Source organism: Scyliorhinus torazame, chromosome 6 (genome assembly GCF_047496885.1).
Source record: "Scyliorhinus torazame isolate Kashiwa2021f chromosome 6, sScyTor2.1, whole genome shotgun sequence".
Classification (NCBI taxonomy): domain Eukaryota; kingdom Metazoa; phylum Chordata; class Chondrichthyes; order Carcharhiniformes; family Scyliorhinidae; genus Scyliorhinus; species Scyliorhinus torazame.
This window is the reverse complement of record NC_092712.1, coordinates 100,198,235-100,219,739: the sequence shown is the minus strand read 5'-3', so window position 1 is coordinate 100,219,739 and position 21,505 is coordinate 100,198,235. Positions and strand designations below refer to the sequence as shown.

Below are 21,505 nucleotides of genomic sequence, written 5' to 3'. Positions count from 1 at the left end.
AAACTTTGAGACGGACCAAACCCAACAAGATGCCTGGGAGGCAGGGTTCTCCACCATCGCCAGGGTGCCCCAGTTTCAGGGGCTGATAAGACTGCACGCATGTAGCCTTGCACTCACCGGGCCATCTGGAGGAATGGGGTCCACCCCTGTATGTCCACCTCGTGTGTAACCACCACCTTCGGATCATGCACTAGAGTGCGCGCTTCCCAGGGAGTGTGCATGACAGCTATATCCTGGGGCAGTCAGACGTCCCCCACATCTTCGAGGACCACTCCAGACTGGCCGACTGGCTCTTAGGGAATAAGGGGTATCCGCTTAGGACCTGGCTAATGAGGCAAGTAAGGAGGCCGGAGACCAATGCGGAGACCCAGTTGGATTGAGCCCCGGCTGCCCATGCGCCATCTGGCCCTGCCAGCTCCCCAATGTCTGCACCATGGTGTCGACACCCTCGGCGATGCTCCTCAGTGACTGGGACAAGCTCCGCAGCGCCTCGGCTATGCCCATCTGAGAGTGGGACGTACCCCACAGCACCTTATCAAGTTCAGCCTGGTACTGGGTCACGTCCCCCAGCGAGTCGTACTGTCTACCGAGGCCCGCAGCCATGGCTGTCACCAACTGCACCATGCATCGGGCATCTCCACTCATGGTGATAGATGTCATGCACCAAGCTCTCCACTGCGATCACCACCCTAGCAGTATTGGCCTTGGTGCCTAGCATGGCTGGCACCATCTCCTGCGCCCGTAGCCTCTGGGACTCCTCCATTTGGCTATCCTGCTGAATATCACGGCCACATCAGCTCTGGGTAAACCTGATCCAGAGGCTCAGCATCTGACTTGGACCTAGCTGGGTCTTGGGATCCAGCAGACTCCCGACTGCTGTCTCGCCTGGGCTTTACTGCCTGCAGCCGAATTACATCTGCAACTGTGTGGTGCCCACCAAAATGTGTCCCAGAAGCCTGACCCACTAACGTTGCCAATCTAGGTGCGTGTTTCTGCGCTGGTGGAGGGTGAGGATGACAGCTGTGACGCATCTATGGTGGCATCCTCGGAGCTCTCCTCCAAGGTGTTCTCCTGGGAGGCAGGGAGGAGGGGGACCACCCCAAATGGCTGGTGCCACGGCTGGAGGTGCTGCAGGAGAATGGACGTGGCCAGTGGGGAGGATGAGTAATTAAAATATGGCAATAACAACTAGCATGTGACATCCATCTGGGTGGGGCCAGGTGATTCCTCACCACTGCGGCGTGCTCCGACATCCACATTGGTGACCGCTCTGCCCGCGGTCACCCCCCGAACTTCCAAGGCCTGTTCCTCGAAGGTGGTGAGGATTCTGATGTCCGGCACGCCGCTGCCCATCTGAGCCCTCTCCTGATGGTTGTGGGACAACTTCTCCTGCGGAGGCACAGAGAGGGCATCGTTAGCTGCACGTGGTTCAGCGCAGGAAGGTTCTGGGGAGGGGGTGGCGCCAGGTGCAGTGTCGTGGCGTGGTGGGGCGGGGGGGGGGGGGGGGGAAGTTTGGTTCCAACGCATCTGTGCTGCCCAGTGTAGGTCGTTAATGTTCTCTCAGCACTGGGTGCCAGTCCTCCTAGTCACGCTGTCCGAGCAGATGGCCACTGCCATTCCTCCCAGGCGGCACTGACCCTATGGCCGACTCTCTGGGACCATCGGGGGAACAGGACATCTCTCCTGGCCTCGACCACCTCTAGGAGCCTCCCTACGTCTACACCCCCGAATGGTGGGGTCAGTCGTCTCGGCGCCATGGCTGCAAGCTGAGTGGGATTGGCTGTGCAAGAGCAGTTTATGTACTTCACTACTTTGTTCGCGAGAGACTTGCAAGCACAATCCTGGCGAATCGGCTGGTGAGCTGTCATTTTTTGATGCAAGGGCTCCTTAAGTGAACCAATTGATGTTGTATTGCGGTGACGATCTCGCCGGGCCGAGCGCCGGGAAGCTCGTGGCAATTCCCGCTCGCTACCACACTTAGAAACTTCTTGGAAGAATTGTGCCCCAAGTCTATCTTGAATAATTGTTTCCAGAAGCTTGCCCATCACTGATATTAAACTAACTAGCCTGTAATCACTGTGGTAACCTTTTTTGAACAAAGGAGTAAACATTTACAATTCTCCAGTCCTCTGTACCTCCCCTGAATCTAAAGAAGACTGGTGGATTCTGGCCAGCACTCCTGCAATTTCATTTCATTTCCATTATCACTTCCTTCAATATCCTTGGATGCATCTCTTTTGGTCCTGGTGCCTTGTCAACTTTCAGTCTGTTTAATGCTTTCTCCTCATCAATTTTGACCCCTTCTATCTGTCACATTGCCTTGGGTAGCATCTACCTCCTTGGTGAAGATTATCTCAGCCATGCCCCCAGCTCCATGTGGTCTCTAATCGGCCCTACTCCTCTTTCTTTCACACTTTTTGAATTTACATGCCTATAGAAAAATTCAGAATTCCCCTTTATGTTATCTGCCGGTCTTTTCTCATAATCCCTCTTCGCTTCTCCAATGTGCTTGGTTCTCAACTGTATTTTCAACCTGACACCAGCCATAAACACATCTTTTCTTCCTTATCTTAATTTATATCTTCTTTTTCATCCTGGGTGCTCGGGATTTGTTTGCCCTACCTTTACCCTTTCAGGGACTGTACCCTAACTGTGTCCGGATCATTTCTGTTTTGAAGGCAACCCATTGTTCAACTACAGTCATTCCTGCCAACCTTTTGTTCTAGTCTAACTTGCCTGTTCTTGCCCCATTGGCTCTCCCCCAGTTAATTATTTTTACTCCAGATTGCCTATTTTATTTTTCTATCATGACACTGAACCTTACAACACAACAATCCCTATCTCCTAAATTATCACCCGCTGACACTTGATATACTTGGCTCACCTCATTTCCAAGAACGAAGTTCATCATGCATTGGGGGGCAACAATGCATCGTTTCTTGTTGGACTGGACACACACTGCTGTAGAAAATTATTCTGAACACAACCTAGGAACCTTGACTGCTTTCCGCCCTTTACTCGGTCTGACTGTTTAGCAAAGAAAAATGCTTCTTTCTGACTTATTTTCTAGGTTTTAAAACGTACTTGTAATTGTAAAGAAAAACATTGATTTTTACTTGCAGTTTTTCAACATCACCTAGTTTTTGCAGATACAGTTCATCAATGACAGCTATAAAAACATATTATCAATCACTTCCAGCGCAGCAAATATTATATTGATAATTAGTCATCCTCCATTCCTCAAAAGATGGACAGGTAATTCCCTCAGTCTGCAGCCATTTTTCACAATTAGCATAATAGATTGCCACAGTGTGTCAACTCTCCCTCTGACACTTTACAACTGATTAAAGTGTGTACAGTTGGGCGAAAACATGTTTGGGAAATTGGATAGAACAGACGTCAAACCATCCTGTGATATAATATGCCAGTGGCACACCAGCAAGTCACCATTGTATACAGTTCTGGTAAAGCCAGTAGACTCTAGTGATGAGATTTAATTTCAACTACATGATGATTTCAACAAGAGCTTTTCAAATTTATTTCATTCTAGTTAAAAATAGTTTTGGAGTTTAATCATTTCTCACCCAAGTTTGTCATATTATTTATCTCAGTGACAGGTGGTAGAGATACTTCAATGAAAACAAATGATTCTGCCACTGGCAAACTTCATCATTCAACAACTTGAAAAAAAGAATAACTTGCTGGTAACTTTACAATAAATTAATCACGGTCTTGTTCTGAACAATTCAGCTGACTAATTTCAGCGAGGCAATTAATGCAATACATTCAGACAAAACATTATACGCATATAAATTAAGAGGCCAGCAAGACCTAGTTTGCCCGGTGAAGTCACATTACAATTTAGCATCTTTAAAATATGAACAAACAACCAGTTCAAACCTTCCGGATCTCCTCAGTCAACAATTTTTTAATATGGTCAGTGGAGGCTGCACAAGTGTGAACTCTGACGCTTGTGAAAGCTGGAGGATGCGACAACCGGCTTAAAAGGGCATCAAATTTCATCTCGGACTGTTCAGATCCCAGAGCTGTCAAAAGCTAAAAACAGAATGTTTATTGTTAAGAACAAATCTTCACAATAAAACAGTGCAGTAAAGTCTGTTTTTTGGCTGCATCAAATAAGCTTAATGGGGGGGATTCTCCGACCCCCCGTCGGGTCGGAGAATCGCTGGAGGGGTGGCGTGAATCCTGCCCCCCCCCCCCCCCCCCCCCCCAACTGTCGAATTCTCCGGCGCCATTTTTTTGGCGGGGACTGGGATCACGTCGCACCGGTCGGGGGCCGTTGGCAGTGCCCCCCCCTCCCAGGCGATTCTCCAGGCCCCGGTGGGCCGAGCGGCCGCCCGTTTTCGTCCGGTCCCGCCAGCGTGAAATGGACAAGGTCCATATCGGCGGGACCTGGCTCTGAGGGCGGCCTGCGGGGGGATCCGGCCCCGGGGGGGGGGTCCCCACGGTGGCCTGGCCCGCGATCGGGGCTCACCGATCTGCGGGCGGGCCTGTGCCGTGGGGGCATTCTTTCCCTCCGCGCCGGCCTGTGTAAAGCTCCGCCATGGCCGGCGCGGAGAACATAAGAACTAGGAGCAGGAGTAGGCCATCTGGCCCCTCGAGCCTGCTCCACCATTCAATGAGATCATGGCTGATTTTTTTGTGGACTCAGCTCCACTTTCCGGCCCGAACACCATAACCCTTAATCCCTTTATTCTTCAAAAAACTATCTATCTTTATCTTAAAAACATTTAATGAAGGAGCCTCTACTGCTTCACTGGGCAAGGAATTCCATAAATTCACAATCCTTTGGGTGAAGAAGTTCCTCCTAAACTCAGTCCTAAATCTACTTCCCCTTATTTTGAGGCTATGCCCCCTAGTTCTGCTTTCACCCGCCAGTGGAAACAACCTGCCTGCATCTAACCTATCTATTCCCTTCATAATCTTATATGTTTCTATAAGATCCCCCCTCATCCTTCTAAATTCCAACGAGTACAGTCCCAGTCTACTCAACCTCTCCTCGTAATCCAACCCCTTCAGCTCTGGGATTAACCTAGTGAATCTCCTCTGCACACCCTCCAGTGCCAGTACGTCCTTTCTCAAGTAAGGAGACCAAAACTGAACACAATACTCCAGGTGTGGCCTCACTAACACCTTATACAATTGCAGCAGAACCTCCCTGGTCTTAAACTCCATCCCTCTAGCAATGAAGGACAAACTTCCATTTGCCTTCTTAATCACCTGTTGCACCTGTAAACCAACTTTTTGCGACTCATGCACGAGCACACCCAGGTCTCTCTGCACAGCAGCATGTTTTAATATTTTATCATTTAAATAATAATCCCTTTTGCTGTTATTCCTACCAAAATGGATAACCTCACATTTGTCAACATTGTATTCCATCTGCCAGACCCTAGCCCATTCACTTAGCCTATCCAAATCCCTCTGCTGACTTCCAGTATCCTCTGCACTTTTTGCTTTGCCACTTATCTTAGTGTCGTCTGCAAACTTGGACACATTGCCCTTGGTCCCCAACTCCAAATCATCTATGTAAATGGTGAACAGTTGTGGGCCCAACACTGATCCCTGAGGGACGCCACTAGCTACTGATTGCCAACCAGAGAAACACCCATTAATCCCCACTCTTTGCTTTCTATCAATTAACCAATCCTCTATCCATGCTACTACTTTCCCCTTAATGCCATACATCTTTATCTTATGCAGCAACCTTTTGTGTGGCACCTTGTCAAAGGCTTTCTGGAAATCCAGATATACCACATCCATTGGCTCCACGTTATCTACCGCACTGTTAATGTCCTCAAAGAATTCCACTAAATTAGTTTGGCACGACCTGCCCTTTATGAACCCATGCTGCGTCTGCCCAATGGGACAATCTCCATCCAGATGCCTCGCTATTTCTTCCTTGATGATAGATTCCAGCATCTTCCCTACTACCGAAGTTAAGCTCACTGGCCTATAATTACCCGCTTTCTGCCTACCTCCTTTTTTAAACAGTGGTGTCACGTTTGCTAATTTCCAATCCACCGGGACCACCCCAGAGTCTAGTGAATTTTGGTAAATTATCACTAGTGCATTTGCAATTTCCCTAGCCATTTCTTTTAGCACTCTGGGATGCATTCCATCAGGTCCAGGAGACTTGTCTACCTTTAGTCCCATTAGTTTGCCCATCACTACCTCCTTGGTGATAACAATCCTCTCAAGGTCCTCACCTGTCACAGCCTCATTTCCATCAGTCACTGGCATGTTATTTGTGTCTTCCACTGTGAAGACCGACCCAAAAAACCTGTTCAGTTCCTCAGCCATTTCCTCATCTCCCATTATTAAATCTCCCTTCTCATCCTCTAAAGGACCAATATTTACCTTAGCCACTCTTTTTTCTTTTATATATTTGTAGAAACTTTTACTTTTTGTTTTTATATTCTGAGCAAGTTTACTCTCATAATCTATCTTACTCTTCTTTATAGCTTTTTTAGTAGCTTTCTGTTGCCCCCTAAAGATTTCCCAGTCCTCTAGTCTCCCACTGATCTTTGCTACTTTGTATGTTTTTTCCTTCAATTTGATACTCTCCCTTATTTCCTTAGATATCCACGGTTGATTTTCCCTCTTTTTACCGTCCTTCCTTTTTGTTGGTATAAACCTTTGCTGAGCACTGTGAAAAGTCACTTGGAAGGTTCTCCACTGGTCCTCAACTGTTTCACCATAAAGTCTTTGCTCCCAGTCTAACTTAGCTAGTTCTTCTCTCATCCCATTGTAATCTCCTTTGTTTAAGCACAAAACACTAGTGCTTGATTTTACCATCCCACCCTCCATCTGTATTTTAAATTCCACCATATTGTGATCGCTCCTTCCGAGAGGATCCCTAACTAGGAGATCCTGAATTAATCCTGTCTCATTACACAGGACCAGATCTAGGACCGCTTGTTCCCTCGTAGGTTACATTACATACTGTTCTGGGAATCTATCGCGGATACATTCTATAAACCCCTCCTCAAGGCTGCCTTGACCGACCTGGTTAAACCAATCGACATGTAGATTAAAATCCCCCATGATAACTGCTGTACCATTTCTACATGCATCAGTTATTTCTTTGTTTATTGCCTGCCCCACCATAATGTTACTATTTGGTGGCCTATAGACTACTCCTATCAGTGACTTTTTCGCCTTACTATTTCCACCCAAATCTATTCAACCTTATCCTCCATAGCACCGATGTCATCCCTCACTGTTGGCCGGATGTCATCCTTAAATAACAGAGCTACACCACCTCCATCTACCATCCACTCTGTCCTTCCGAATAGTTTGATACCCTCAGATATTTAACTCCCAGTCGTGACCAACCTTTAACCATGTTTCAGTAATGGCCACTAAACCATAGTCATTCACGATGATTTGCGCCATCAACTCATTTACCTTATTCCGAATACTACGAGCATTCAGGTAAAGTACACTTATGTTGGCTTTTTTACCTCTGTTCTGAATCTTAACACCTCGATCAGTAACCTCTCCTAAGTTATATTTCCTCTTAACCTTTCTCCTAATTTTCCTTGTCGTTGAACCCATATCTTCATGTAACAGCCTGCCGCGTCGCTTACCATTAATGTTTTCACTTCCCGTTTTATTCCTTTTAGTATTCCTGGTCCTAATCACTGAGCTCCCCTCAGTCACTGTACCTTGTACTGTCGCCCTTTTTGATTTTTGACTATGGCTTCTCTGCCTAACACTTTCCCCCTTACTGCCTTTTGTTTTTGTCCCTGGTTTTACCCCCTGCGCATGCATCACGCCAGCGGTTCTGCGCATGCGCCAGAACACGCTGGCGCTCCCGCTCATGCGCCGGCCGGCGGAGGCCCTTCGGCGCCGGTTGGCGCAGCGCCAACCACTCCAGCGCCAGCCTAGCCCCCGGAAGTACAGAGGATTCCACACCTTCCGGCCGGCCCGACGCCGGAGTGGTTCACGCCACTCTTTGGCACCGGTACGGCCCGTCCCGCCAGGTGGGGGAGAATCCCGGCCAATATGCTTGGAATTATAGGCCCGGAATTTGCTGAGTTTTCAACAGCGGCGATCAGTTTTCCCCATCATTGCCGCTCTCAACGTCAGGATTTAACCAGAGTACAAAGAAATGTAGAAGTCCTGTCGTTGCAGTCTGTCATTCACTGCTCTGCCACATGGTGGGCCTCCCAAGAACTGGCAATCATTTGATTTGGCCCCTTCACCTTTTTGCTCTAACATGGCTGTCAGAAACTACATGAGCCTGATTCACTGATGTGTAACTGGGTCTTTAAATTCTGATCCAACTAATATCTACAACCAATCACCTCTGAAAAAAATGCCGTTTCTCCATTATGAAGGATCAATTACCAATTTATTAAACTAGATGTTTCAAATATTTTATTCTGTGCCGTTTGTTCATATTTCAGTTTCTATCTTAAACCCTTTTGTATATGTCCCAATTTTTCTTTGACTCAAAAATTCTTAAAAAGGGATTTGATCATTTTATTTCCTGGTTTGCCACCGATAAAAAGTCTTTAATGGATCAGATGCTTAGATAGCTGATGACAGGGGCAGCATGGTGGCGCAGGGGTTACACACATAGATACATAGAAGATAGGAGCAGGAGGAGGCCTTTTGGCCCTTCGAGCCTGCTCCACCATTCATCATGATCATGGCTGATCATCCAACTCAATAGCCTAATCCTGCTTTCTCCCCACAGCCTTTGATCCCATTCTCCCCAAGTGCTATATCCAGCCGCCTCTTGAATATATTCAATGTTTTAGCATCAACTACTTCCTGTGGTAATGAATTCCACAGGCTCACCACTCTTTGGGTGAAGAAATGTCTCCTTATATCTGTCCGAAATGGTTTACCTTGAATCCTCAGACTGTGACCCCTGGTTCTGGAGACACCCATCATTGGTAACATCTTCCCTGCATCTACCCTGTTTAGTCCTGTTAGAATTTTATAAGTCTCTATGAGATCCACCCTCATTCTTCTGAACTCCAGCGAGAACAATCCCAACCTAGTCAATCTCTCCTCATATGACATTCACGCCATACCTGGAATCAGTCTGGTAAACCTTTGCTGCACTCCCTCGAGAGCAAGAACATCCTTCCTCAGAGAAGGAGACCAAAACTGCACACAATGCTCCTGGTGTGGCCTCACCAAGGCCCTGTATAATTGCAGCAACACATCCCTGCTTCTGTACTCGAAACCTCTTGCAATATAGGCCAACATACCATTAGCCTTCTTTACCGCCTGCTGCACCTGCATGCTTATCTTCAGCGACTGATGCACAAGGACACCCAGGTTCTGCTGCACACTCCCCTCTCCCTATTTACAACCATTCAGGTCATAATCTGCCTTCCTGTTTTTGATTCCAAAGTGAATAACCTCACATTTATCCAAATTATACTGCACTGCCATTGATTTGCCAACTCACCCAACCTGTCCAGATCTTGCTGTAGGATCCCTGCATCCTCGTCACTCTTCACCCTCCCACCCACCTTTGTATCGTCTGCAAACTTTAAGATGTTACATTTTGTTCCCTCATCCAAATCATTAATATATATTGCGAATAGCTGGGGTCCCAGCACCTTTCCCTGTGGTACCTCACTAGTTATTTCCTGCCAATTTGAAAAGGACCCATTAATCCTTACTCTTTGCTTCCTCTCTGCCAACCTGTTTTCTATCCAACTCAATACATTTCCCACAATCCCATGCGCTTTAATGGTGCACAATGATCACTTATGCGGGACTTTGTCAAACGCCTTCTCTCGTCCAATTATACCACATCGACTGGCTCCCCCTTGTCAACTGTACTGGTTACATCTTCAAAGAATTCCAACATAATTTGTTGGTACATGGCGCCAAGGTCCCAGGTTCAATATCGGCTCTGGGTCACTGTTCGTGTGGAGTTTTCACATTCTCCCCATGTTTGCGTGGGTTTCGCCCCCACAACCCAAAGATGTGCAGGGTAGGAGGATTGGTCACACTAAATTGCCCCTTAATTGAAAAAAATTAATTGGGTACTCTAAATTTATTTTAAAAAAAACAGAGATAGCTGATGGCATTACTGCAGCTTGACGCTGTGAAGCACCTTTAAACAATGTCAGCATCCAATGCAATTTGAGGGAGGCAAAGTTCTTTCTTGCCACAAAGGTCGCTAGATCTCTCAATGTAGTTTTCTGGGAAATCAACAGGAATCACAATCACTTTGTTGCTGATTGCAAATTATGGGCCATAAATACAAATATCTGTATCATTAAATTGATAATGTTTTAAAGAAAGATCATATTCAATGAATAGTAAACAAGTCCTCTTGCAGCACAAATCCAACCATGGCTTACTTTTTGGGGGTTTTGCACTGTAAATAACAATTTACGTATGAAATGCTCTTACAAACAGCCAATGTGTTGGTTGAGGAGCAGCTGTCGGCTAACATGCCAGAATTCTGTTCTCTTTTCGAAATAGTGCCTTGGGATTTTTTACATTCACCTGAACAGCCACTGGACCTTGGTTTAATGCTGCATCTGAAAGATAGCCGGGTGAAATTGGGCTCTGCAGCATACATTTTCTGAGTGCCATGTGGTACTACAAAAATGGCATCTGCAATGCATGCACAAACATTTTTATAATAAAATATAATAATCTTTATTGTCACAAGTAGGCTTACATTAACACTGCAATGACGTTACTGTCAAAATTCCCTAGTCACCACATTCCGGCGCCTGTTCTGGTACACAGAGGGAGAAGTCAGAATGTCCAAATTACCTAATAGCACATCTTTCGGGATTTGTGGGAGGAAACCGGAGCACCCGGAGAAAACCCACACAAACGGGGAAAACGTGCAGACTCCGCACAGACAGTGACCCAAGCCAGGAATCAAACCCGGGACCCTGGCGCTGTGAAGCAACAGTGCTAGACACAGTGCTACCGTGACGCCCACAGTGTGCTCCCTTGAGCATGCTCCACCATTCAAAAAGATCATGGCTGATTTGATTGTGGCCTCGACTCCACATTCAGTCTACCCCCGATAACCTTTGACTCCCTTGTCAGTCAAAAATAGCCTACTCCTGCTCCTAATTTGTATGTTGGCAAAACCTTTGATGAAAGAAATCTACAGATGAAAGATTGAAAATTAGTTCATAAAAATGATTGACAATTTTTGTTCTAATTTGTTGATTGCTAAGAACTTCAGCAATCGCTACTGTCTAAACATTTGCATAGTAACCTCATGCCATTGAGTCCAAGCACAAATCATTACCTCTTTGTTCTTAAAGACACTTTGGAGATAGGCCTCCACCTCTGGCTTCAGAGAAATTTTGGGGAACACAGAGATCATTTTTTCTTTATTCAGTAATCTCACAACCCAAATTCACTGAAATAAAATGACAAACACAACAGGTCATTTCTGCACAAAAATCTGCAGCATATTCAAGAATTCAGGGTTAATGTTGTTGCAATGTTTTAGTACCCATATGTTCGATGGATGTCGCCAAGTAACTTGTTGACACTAAAAAGACACTGATGCAAGTTGGAGGTGCCAATCGTAATGTGCACCTGGCTTTCGTATGAATGATTGTTCAGCACCTGAATTCCAGAAGTGAGGTGAGAGTGATTGCCCTTGACATCAAGCAGCAATTAACTGAGTGTGGAATCAAGGAGCTCTAGCAAAACTGAAACTGATGGGAATCAAGGGGAAAGCGCTTCATTGATAGGAGCAATATCTAACACAAAAGGAAAATGGTTGTGGTTGTTGGAAGTCTATCTGCTCCCAAGTCATCACTGCCGGAGTTCCTCAGGGTAGTTTCCTAGGCGCAGCCATCTTCAGCTGCTTCATCGGTGACCTTCTCTCCATCAGACGGTGGGAAGTCCACCGATGATTACAAAGCACTCAAGTCAGCTGCAATACAATCTGTGCCCACATGCTGCAAGATCTGGAGAGCATTCAGGCATGGTTCATGTCACGCAACCCCCAGGCAATGACCCTGTCCAACTAAACATTTTCTCACCATCATCCCTTGCCATTACCATCACTGAATCCCCGATTATCAGCATCCTGCGGGTTGCCATTGATCAGAAACTGAACTGGACAAGCCATACAGATACTGTGGCAACAAGAGCAGTTCAGAGGCTAAGAATTCTGCCGAAAGTAATTCATCTCCTGACTTCCTAAAGCCTGTCCACCATCTACAAGTCAAGAGTGTGATGGAATACTCTGCACGTGCCTGGACGACTGCAGGTCCAACTTCATTCAAAATACCCAATGTCATCCAGGACAAGATAGCCCAATTAATTGGCATTCCATCCATGACCTTAAATATTCACTCTGTTCATCACTGGCATGCAGTGGCAGCAGCATGCATGCACCATCTACAAGATGCACTGCAGCAAATTGCCAAACCAACTTTGACAGCGTTTTCCAAACTCACAACCACTACCACCCGGAACAAGGGTAGCAGAAGCTTGGGAACACCACCACCTCAAGTTCCCTTACAAGCCGTATATCATTATAAATGGAACAATAATTGCTGTTCCTAACAGCAATGCGTGTACCCACACCACATGGACTGCGGCGGCTCAAAGCAGTGGCTCACCACCATCTTCTCTTTTTTAAAAAAAATGTTTATTAAGAATTTTTCAACAAAATTTTCAACCATACAAACCTCCCCCCCGTAACAAAAAGAAAAGAAAAGTCGTATAGCAAGCCATAAACATATCAATTCAACATAACACAGAACTTTGTACATTGGATTCCTGCCGCACATATCGAATTTCCCAAACGTTTATGCATTTTCTTGCTCAAGTGCCCCTAGGAAAAACCCCCTTCCCCGTCCACCCCCCCGAAAGAGATGTCCCCCCCCCCTGGGTTGCTGCTGCTGCTGACCGAACTTCATCTAACGCGCCGCGAGATAGACTAGGAACGGTTGCCACCGCCTGGAGAACCCCTGCACAGACCCTCTCAAGGCAAACTTTATCCTCTCCAACTTGATAAACCCTGTCATGTCATTTATCCAGGCTTCCACACTGGGGGGCTTCGCATCTTTCCACACTATCCTCCGCCGGGCTACCAGGGACGCAAAGGTCAGAATGCCGGCCTCTTCGGCTTCCTGCACTCTCGGCTCGTCCGCCACTCCAAATAGTGCTAGCCCCCAACTTGGCTTGACCTGGACTTTCACCACCTTAGATATAGTTCTCGCAACACCCCTCCAGAACCCATCCAGTGCCGGGCATGACCAGAACATATAGGCATGGTTCGCCGTGCTTCCTGAGCACTTCCCACATCTGTCCTCCACCCCAAAGAACCCACTCAGCCTCGCCCCCGTCATATGTGCTCTGTGAATAACCTTAAACTGTATCAGGCTAAGCCTGGCACATGAGGAAGAGGAATTAACCCTACTTAGGGCATCAGCCCACAGACCCTCTTCAATCTCCTCCCCACCACCATCTTCTCAAGGGCAATTAGGGATGGGCACTCAATGCTGGCCTTTCCAAATACATTGCAATCCCATGAATGAATAAAAAAAAATAGAATTTTGGTTCTGAAAAGTACAGGAGTAAAGGAAATTTTTACAGAAAGATTGAATAACAACGTAAGTGAAAGATATTGAAGGGTAAAAAATGAAGGCTAGGTGAGTGCCCAAAACTGAAAAGTATAATTAGATAATTTAGTATTCAGAGTTTGCAGAAGTGAAAAATATATTAGATTATAATTGAAGTGTGCACAAGGGTTTAGAGTCATAGAGTTTTATCGCACAGAAAGAGGCCCTTTGCTCCATCGTGCCTGTGCTGGCCATAAAGCACCTATCCGTTCTAATACCATTTTCCAGCACTTGGTCCGTAGCCTTGTATGATATGGCATTTCAAGTGCTCATCTAAATGCTTCTTAAATGTTGAGGGTTCCTGCCTCTACCACCCTTTCAGAAAGGGGGTTCCAGATTCCCACCCACCCTTGGTGAAAGATTTTTCCTCAAATCTTCTGTCCACTACTTTAACTCTATGGCCCCTGGTTATTGACCCCTCTACTAAGGGGGAAGGTTTCTTCCTATCTACATCCTCCATAATTTTGTATATCTCAATCAAGTCCCCCCTCAGCCTTCTCTGCTCCAAGGAAAACAACCCAAGCTTAACCAGCCTCTCTTCATAGCTGAAATGCTTCAGCTCAGGCCACATTTTGAATTTCCTTTGCACCCTCTCTAGTGCAATCACATCCTCCCTTTCTGTGGCAACCAGAACACACACAGTACTTTAGCTGTGGCCTAACAAGCATTTTACACAGCTCCACAATACTTTCCCTGCTCTTATATTCTATGCTTCGGCTTATATTCTATGCTTTGTGCCACCATGCCGCCCTTAACCATCTTGCCTACCTGTCCTGCTCCTACAGGAATCCGGTCCTCTGTACTTCCTAATGTTCTAAATTTAATTTGCCACTGATCTGCCCAGCCCATCTATAACATCTTGTATCCAAGGTTTTCTTCTTTGCTTATTTACCATAGCATACCGATCAACCTCCTACTTTCACATTAATGTACACTACAAATAGCAAGGGACCCAGCACCAATTCTCACGGTACACCACTGGACACACGTTTCCAGTCACGATAACAATTTTTGACCATCACTCTCCTGCCACTAAGCCAATTTTGGATCCAGTTGGTCAAATTGCCACAGATCCCATGGGCTCTTACCTTCTTGACCAGTCTCCCATGCGTGTCCTTGTCAAAAGCCTCACTGAAGACCATGTACAGTAGACTACATCAACTGCACTGCCCTCATCTACATGCCTAGTGACCTCCTTGAAAAATTAAGACTCTTATATGTTCCAATAAAGTCACCACTCATTCCTCACAGAATAGTACCCCCCCCCCAAACCATCCAGATAGATAGATCCCAGGATCGTCACCCCTACTATCCCAGACTCTTCCCCCCGCCCAACTCATTCAAACAAATCTCCCAATTTCCAAAGAATAATATCCTCTCCAAATCTGACACCCTCAATACTCCCAACATGGACCACCCTGCAACCTGTAGCTGTCAAACCCCAAGAATAACTCACGAAACCAGACCTATTGTTTGAAAAGCCTCCAATATGGACAATAGAAAATCTCTGTCCCACTGGAGTTCTTCCTCCTCCCGATGACTTTCATTCTCTCTAAATGTTGTTATTAGACCCGCCTCCCCGGGTCTACTGACCCTGCATTTTTTACCAGTGATGCGATGCGGCCGCACGAACTCGAAATCAGAGTCGATACTATTTCCCGTGAGCAAGGCCCTCCTCCTCTCAACATCCGCGGCAAATATTTGACCCTCCCACTCCCGGCCTCTGCCTGACGTCCGCCAGAGCAACGTCAGCTCCACCCACCGTCTTCCCCTTCCAGCCAGTTCAGTCACATCGGGCGCGCCCCCGCCCCTTGCCAGCCTCGCCTCTCCCCGCCTACTCTCCTCGCCCCACCCTCGCCCACTCTCCTCGCCCCGCCCACCTCCATACCCTTATCACATTCTGATGGGCGGCTCTGGATTCCCCTCCAAGACTCCAATTGTCATACGTCCTTATGTGGAGGTGTCAGAACAATGAGGGGCGGGGCTTGCGTCAGCACGTCAGAGCAGTACTGACGAATGAACGGGCGCGGGGTCTATTTGCGCGTGCTGGCGGGAGGTGGTGCCTCTGCGCACGCGAGGTGTCACCCACCTGAACTAACGGTCGGCGGGGCCTCCTGTTTGGGAAGTGCTGCAGAGAGCGGGCCTGCCGTCGCCATGCAGGCCGCGGTGCGCTTCCGACGCCGGAAGGCGGAGGAACCGCGCTAACTAGCTGTTTGCCTTCCCCCAAGCCAGGGTGTGGTCGCAACTTGCAGCAGAGCCGCGGCGTGTTTGCAGAGAGAGAGAATTTAAAACCAGGAGAGTAACCGCCGGTTGCTGTACAAGGCGGAGCTGGCGAAAGGCCGGGTCAGCCAGCCCCCGCCGCCAGGCTAAGGAAAGGTCGGACTGTAGACAAATGGTCATGGGGCTCCTCTTCACCAAACTGTGGAGCTTCTTTTGTGACCAAGGTAAAGGTGTACCGTTATCTGGAGCTTCTCCTTCCTCAAGTGCTCCGAGATCCCCCGTTTGTTTTGTAAACTTTAAAAACTCCGCTGCTGGAAATCTGATGTTTAAGCTGGTCTGTGTGGAGAAGTTCCCACTCCCAAGAACCGGTGGACACCGCAGTTACATTCAGCTTCGTTGACATGAGTTGCATCTTTTTAAAATTTCCTGGTTGTATCAATTGCTCCCCATCCGTCCAACAGCCCCACCCCCAGGACCAAGGCAAACCCTCCCACAGATCCACCCCAGCCCGGAACTTCCAGTTCCTCCCCTTGAACCTGTCATTACTTGTCATTTTTTCCCATTCCCAACGCCACCACAAACTCCCGTTAGATTTTAATTATTTCTGCAGCACTGAAACCAAAGCTGCAAAATGCGTGCCCTGCTACTGTGATGAGTTTACACTTCTTCGGCCTCACTACATCCTTTACATAGTTGATCACACCTGTTGTCCTTCTGCGTTTCCTTCTTTGTCTTGAGGAACAAACGGTGGATGGGTGTAATGAAGGGAAAATAATTGAGGGCATTCGGCCCCATTACTAAATATCATGAGAAAAGAGTCTGGACAAGAGTAACTGCAGCATCTGATGAGTTTACTCGTGTCCCCATTAACTGGTCCATGAATCGTCCAGTTAATTCGGATTACAGGATACTTAAAATCTTAAATTATTTGGTTCGCACTTCATCCATCTTAACTGGCCCCATGCTTTCTTTCTCTCCACACTAACCCTCTTTCTCCCCCACTCCTCTCATTTTAATTTCTTGTGGCATTTTCAGCTTCACCGCTCTATGCCTGGAAGCTCAGTCCCAGTTTTGATCACTGTTGAAGAACAACTTTATGATATCAATTCTGAAATTACTTTTTAACTTGTTAACTTGACCTACTATAGTTTAACTTACAATAATGCTTCATATGATTTTTTTCTATCTAAATATTATAAGTAGTTCTAAATATCGCTCTGTGGTTACCTCCCAAAACACACAATTAAAATACCAAATTTGTACAATTTTCTCCCATGGTGTAGACTTCTGACAATGAAGAACAGCTTTAAGGCTCTTTTCCACGAGCTCCACTGTTTGAATATTTCTCTTATTTGTCAGTGGCTTGAGGCAGTAGTTAAAGTGCTGTCTGGCCAGAATATTGCATTCTAGAATTGCATCTGCGATTTGGCAATATAATTGGTATATTTAATTGCTTTTTTGACTGCTAATGAGTATTAATTCCAATGAAATTGTGTCTTTCATCTCCGTGTCAATTTTCATATCTTTTAAACTATTATACATAATTTGAAATGTCCAAAAACTAGTTAATCTTTATGACAATATTCAAAGTAATATACTGCATATGCTGGAAATCTGAAATAAAAGCAGAAAATGCTGGATAACCCCAGCTGGTCTGGCAGCATCTGTGGAGAGAGAAATAGAGTTAACATTTTAAATCCACATGACCCATCCACAGAACTGATGAAAACGACAGTTTTTTTCTGTATAAAATTAAATTGCCCATATTATATGATCTGCAATGTTAACATTGGAATTCCCTCTGTGTAGTGCTTCTTAAGAATGGGTTTGAGATTATCTTAATCTTTCTAATACTGTGGAACAAACTGTAGCACAGTCTCTGGGGTGAGCAGCTATTTTCCCTTCTCCCTGTAGTGACTGTCGTAACGCTGCTGAACATCTGCCACAAATATACATCATAGGATGCCAATTAACAATTTCAGTTTATCAATCTGATGTGTTTTATGATTTTAAATTGTGATACCTTTTTGCAAGCTGATTATTTTTGGTAAACATTTTGCTTGTTTTATTGTTGAGTAATTATTTGTTTTGTCATCAAATGCTCCTAACCATGCAGTATATTGCATAGACTAGATGCAAGCTATACTCTCGCTCCACTGTGTTCCAACCAGAGATTGATGTACTCTTGTGGGGTTGACAGTCTCATCAGACATCTGTATGACTTTTGAGTGAGCTTGACCGATTAGAGCTGCATTGTGATGAATTTGAACATTGTGTTATGGTCCTAAATGCACATTGGGAACTTGATTAAGGAGCCCTAAACTTGTCATTTTCCTACAGTTGATAAAAATGATCATGGAAACTTGCCCTTCTCATTAAAACAAAACTGAGAGTATAAAGACATCAAAACTGGATATATGAAGATCATTTCTACTGCATCTTGGAGTAAAACATTTTTGTAGTTGAATAGAGCTCTGCAAGGCAAACAACACTGCTGTTTATTATCCATAAATGGATAATGGTGTGCCAAATAGAACTTTAATATGGATGCAAGTGTTAAAGATTGACTCCATTTTGTGGTTTACTTTTGTTGCATGTGGCTGAAGTTGAGATCTGCGATATGAATAGTCCTCAATATATTAAATCACATTAGAGCTGAAATCAGTAAAGCAAAGTAAACCATACTTAAACTGTACAGTGTGCTCTGACCAAATCATCGCTTAGTTATGTTGCCCAGTTGATACATGTGGGAGCATTGAAGGTTTTGAGGAGCTGTGGAAAAGAGCCAGACGTTTATAGTGTTAAAGAGGGCTTTCACAATGTATTGGATTAATGGTACCAATAAATTTGTCATACACTGAATCAGTAACTATTGGAATGGATCTCTAGGTAGGGTAGTGGAGACAAAACAAAAACTTGGAATCATTTGGAAACACCAGTGATGCGAGTGGAGAACTGGGTGTGAACTTAAACTTATGGATAAGTTAGATTAGGCTGCATGGTTTCCTGATCTATCTACCCGAGTGATTTGAGGATAATAAACAGATCTATAATTTGCAGTGACTGGACTTGAAACCATTGTAGTATAATGTGAGGATCAGGAAGCCTATTTTTGCATTAACTTAGAGATGCTGTCCTGTCAATAGCACAAACTTCCAATTCATCACAAAGCAGAAGTCTATACCCTATGTTGAAGTATAATTCTGATGAACACTCACTCGTGTAGAATACTCCATATATTATTGAGCTGGACTTTATAATTAGTTGAACCTTCTTTCTTTACATTTTAATCCTCTATGCTTCATATTTATCAATTACACATTTTATTCTTAATGTGTACAGTTGCTTATCAGTATGCTTTTATTACAATGTTTTATTGATGCGTTTAGCACTCTTTAAAAATCTATATTTTACAGAACATAAAGTTATAGTAGTCGGCTTGGACAATGCTGGAAAGACCACCATCCTTTATCAATTGTAAGTAGTGGTTGTCTTTGGACGTATTAACAAATGCTACCTAGTTGTGATTCATGGCACAAGTTCTGATATTAACTCATTTTGCATGTGATGTGGTGCTCCAGTGAAATACTTTCCATTTCAGTCACCCAGCCTTAACATAAACTCTCCCAGAACAGGATTACCCTGGTTGAATGCAGATTGAAGTTCCATTTAATCAGCGGCGAACTCTATACTGCACTAATTTTTCACACCTCTGTTCTGCGAGCTCTTAAGATTATCAATTTTGCACCAAATTGGTGATAATTTTGTGCTCTGAGCTCATGATAGAAACTACCCAAACTCATCTCAAGAGAATCCTATCGATTAAGTTGGGATTCAAATAGAGGTCTCAGAATTGAAAAATTTATGTCCAACATGCTCCTCCTCACCTCAAATGTACTTTTGGATTGGATTTGTTTATTGTCATGTGTACTGAGATACAGTACAAAGTATTTTATCTGCAAGCAGCTCAAGCAGGTCATTTAGTACTTGAAAATAAAATACAAAATAGGGCAACACAAGGTCCAAATACATAGCCACTGGCATCAGGTGAAGCATACAAGAGTGTTGTGTTAATCAGGTCAGTTCATAAGAGGGTCGTTTAGGAGTTTGGTAACAGCAGGGAAGAAGCTGTTTTGGAATCTGTTTGTGATGTGTAAAGCAAGATGGCGCCGGAACGTGGCGACTCTCTGCGAACTCTCCCAAACAGATCCCCTTTTGCAGGATGGATGTCCTTGAAGTTCTTTATTAATCAGTTCCCTTTTTAATATTATTTCCTACCATGTTTGACTGTTGGGATAGGGGGATGCAGATAAGTTGATTTGAAGGGTCTACAATGTCAGAGGTGGGCTAACATTTCAGCCAGAGGGCCACATCTGGATATCAACATTTTACTGGAGACCATAAATACTAAAAAAAAACCCAGTTGAAGTAATGATACATTTGGTACAAATAAACTTTGATGAAACTATCATAATGATGCACGACAATAATTAAACTAAACACACACCCTTTTTCACTCTTTGTTTAATGTAAACAGTGTCACACTCTGGTGTCATTCTTGTGGAAATGTGGAATAAGGAGCTGTAATGCTGGCGAGTTAACTGGAATCTATGAGATTTGTTATATTTTAACAGAGAAACTGTTCTCCTATTTGGGTGAAGTTGCACAAAACTAGGATTTTCCATGCCACCTTACAGATATTTAGGAATTTCGATCACTTGAGGAAGTATAAAACCTATCCTGTTTTTCTGGATTGTATTTCTCCTTGAAGGTGATAATCTTAATGTTAGAAAATACCCTGTTATGTCAGCCCTTTCTATTATATTTTTGAGTTCTCTGGCCTTCCAGTATGCATGTAGCATTTTGTTGATGAGCAGTTAATGGGCAACTTGTCTTTTTTTTTAATGATTGTAGTGTGTTAGGGGAACAGTGGATTGCAGCCAGAGAATGATAAATGAAACCAGAAAACTAATGTAGAGAGATAGTCTTTTTTTTAAATTCCAAACTTATATAAAAAGTTACAACACATACACAATTTGGGAAACGAGCTTCCCAACACACAACTATACAGTTTGTACAAAGTTTCCTCCCTTTTTCGCAACCCCCTGACCCCCCCCCCGTGACGAAGAATGCCTCAAACATGATCACGAACATCCCCCGCCTTGCCTCAACCTTCCATTGAACCCCTTAACTTATATTTGATCTTTTCCATATAAGTCATCCAGCCAGGCCGCTACCCCCGATGGCATTGCTGACCGCCACTCCTCCCCCTCCCCCACTATCCTTGCTAAGACCGTGAACACTCCCACCCAGAATCTCTCCAATTTTTCACAACCCCAGAACATGTGCGCGTGATTCGCTGGCCCCCGCTCACACCTCTTGCTCTCCTCTACCACTCCTTGGAAGAACCCTCTCATTCTCACCCGAGTCATATGTACCCTGTGTACAACTTTAAACTATGACACAACTGATCCTTGTGCACGAGGTCCCGTTTACCCTACGCAGTGCTTCACTCCATACCCCCAGAGTTGATCTCCCTCATTGGTCCGCACACTCTCCCTCGGTGCCACATATAACAGGTGCACACAAACATTGGCTCAAACCATCCCAGGACTTCAAAGCAGGTACCGTCACTCCTCCGGTACCTGAGCTCTCGCTGGGGTTGTGAT

General features: G+C 45.1%; 2 protein-coding genes across 9 annotated transcripts in view; one reads left to right on the top strand and one right to left on the bottom strand.

Moving 5' to 3' along the window:
- nsun6 (NOP2/Sun RNA methyltransferase 6) overlaps nucleotides 1–15,593 on the bottom strand; it is a 60,165-nt gene extending 44,572 nt beyond the window's left edge. The window contains exons 1-3 of one of the 7 annotated variants that reach the window (XM_072508552.1): nucleotides 15,224–15,346; nucleotides 11,279–11,392; nucleotides 3,901–4,056 (exon numbers count right to left, since the gene is read on the bottom strand). In XM_072508552.1, the coding sequence (XP_072364653.1) occupies nucleotides 3,901–4,056; nucleotides 11,279–11,356 (234 nt within the window). In that variant the 5' untranslated portion in view covers nucleotides 11,357–11,392; nucleotides 15,224–15,346. Of the gene's footprint in view, nucleotides 1–3,900; nucleotides 4,057–11,278; nucleotides 11,393–11,488; nucleotides 12,481–15,209; nucleotides 15,352–15,504 lie in introns of those variants that run through there. The other 6 variants (XM_072508551.1, XM_072508553.1, XM_072508555.1 and 3 more) reach the window with 6 other exon arrangements.
- A 66-nt stretch (nucleotides 15,594–15,659) lies between these two features.
- The window catches only part of LOC140424911 (ADP-ribosylation factor-like protein 5B), a 32,888-nt gene continuing 27,042 nt past the window's right edge, over nucleotides 15,660–21,505 (top strand). Inside the window, exons 1-2 of one of the 2 annotated variants that reach the window (XR_011947725.1) lie at nucleotides 15,660–16,060; nucleotides 19,253–19,313. Coding sequence is in view for 1 of the 2 variants with exons in the window: in XM_072508548.1 (XP_072364649.1) it covers nucleotides 16,009–16,060; nucleotides 19,253–19,313 (113 nt within the window). In the remaining variant the exon portion in view is untranslated. The remainder of the gene's footprint in view (nucleotides 16,061–19,252; nucleotides 19,314–21,505) is intronic. The other variant, XM_072508548.1, reaches the window with a different exon arrangement.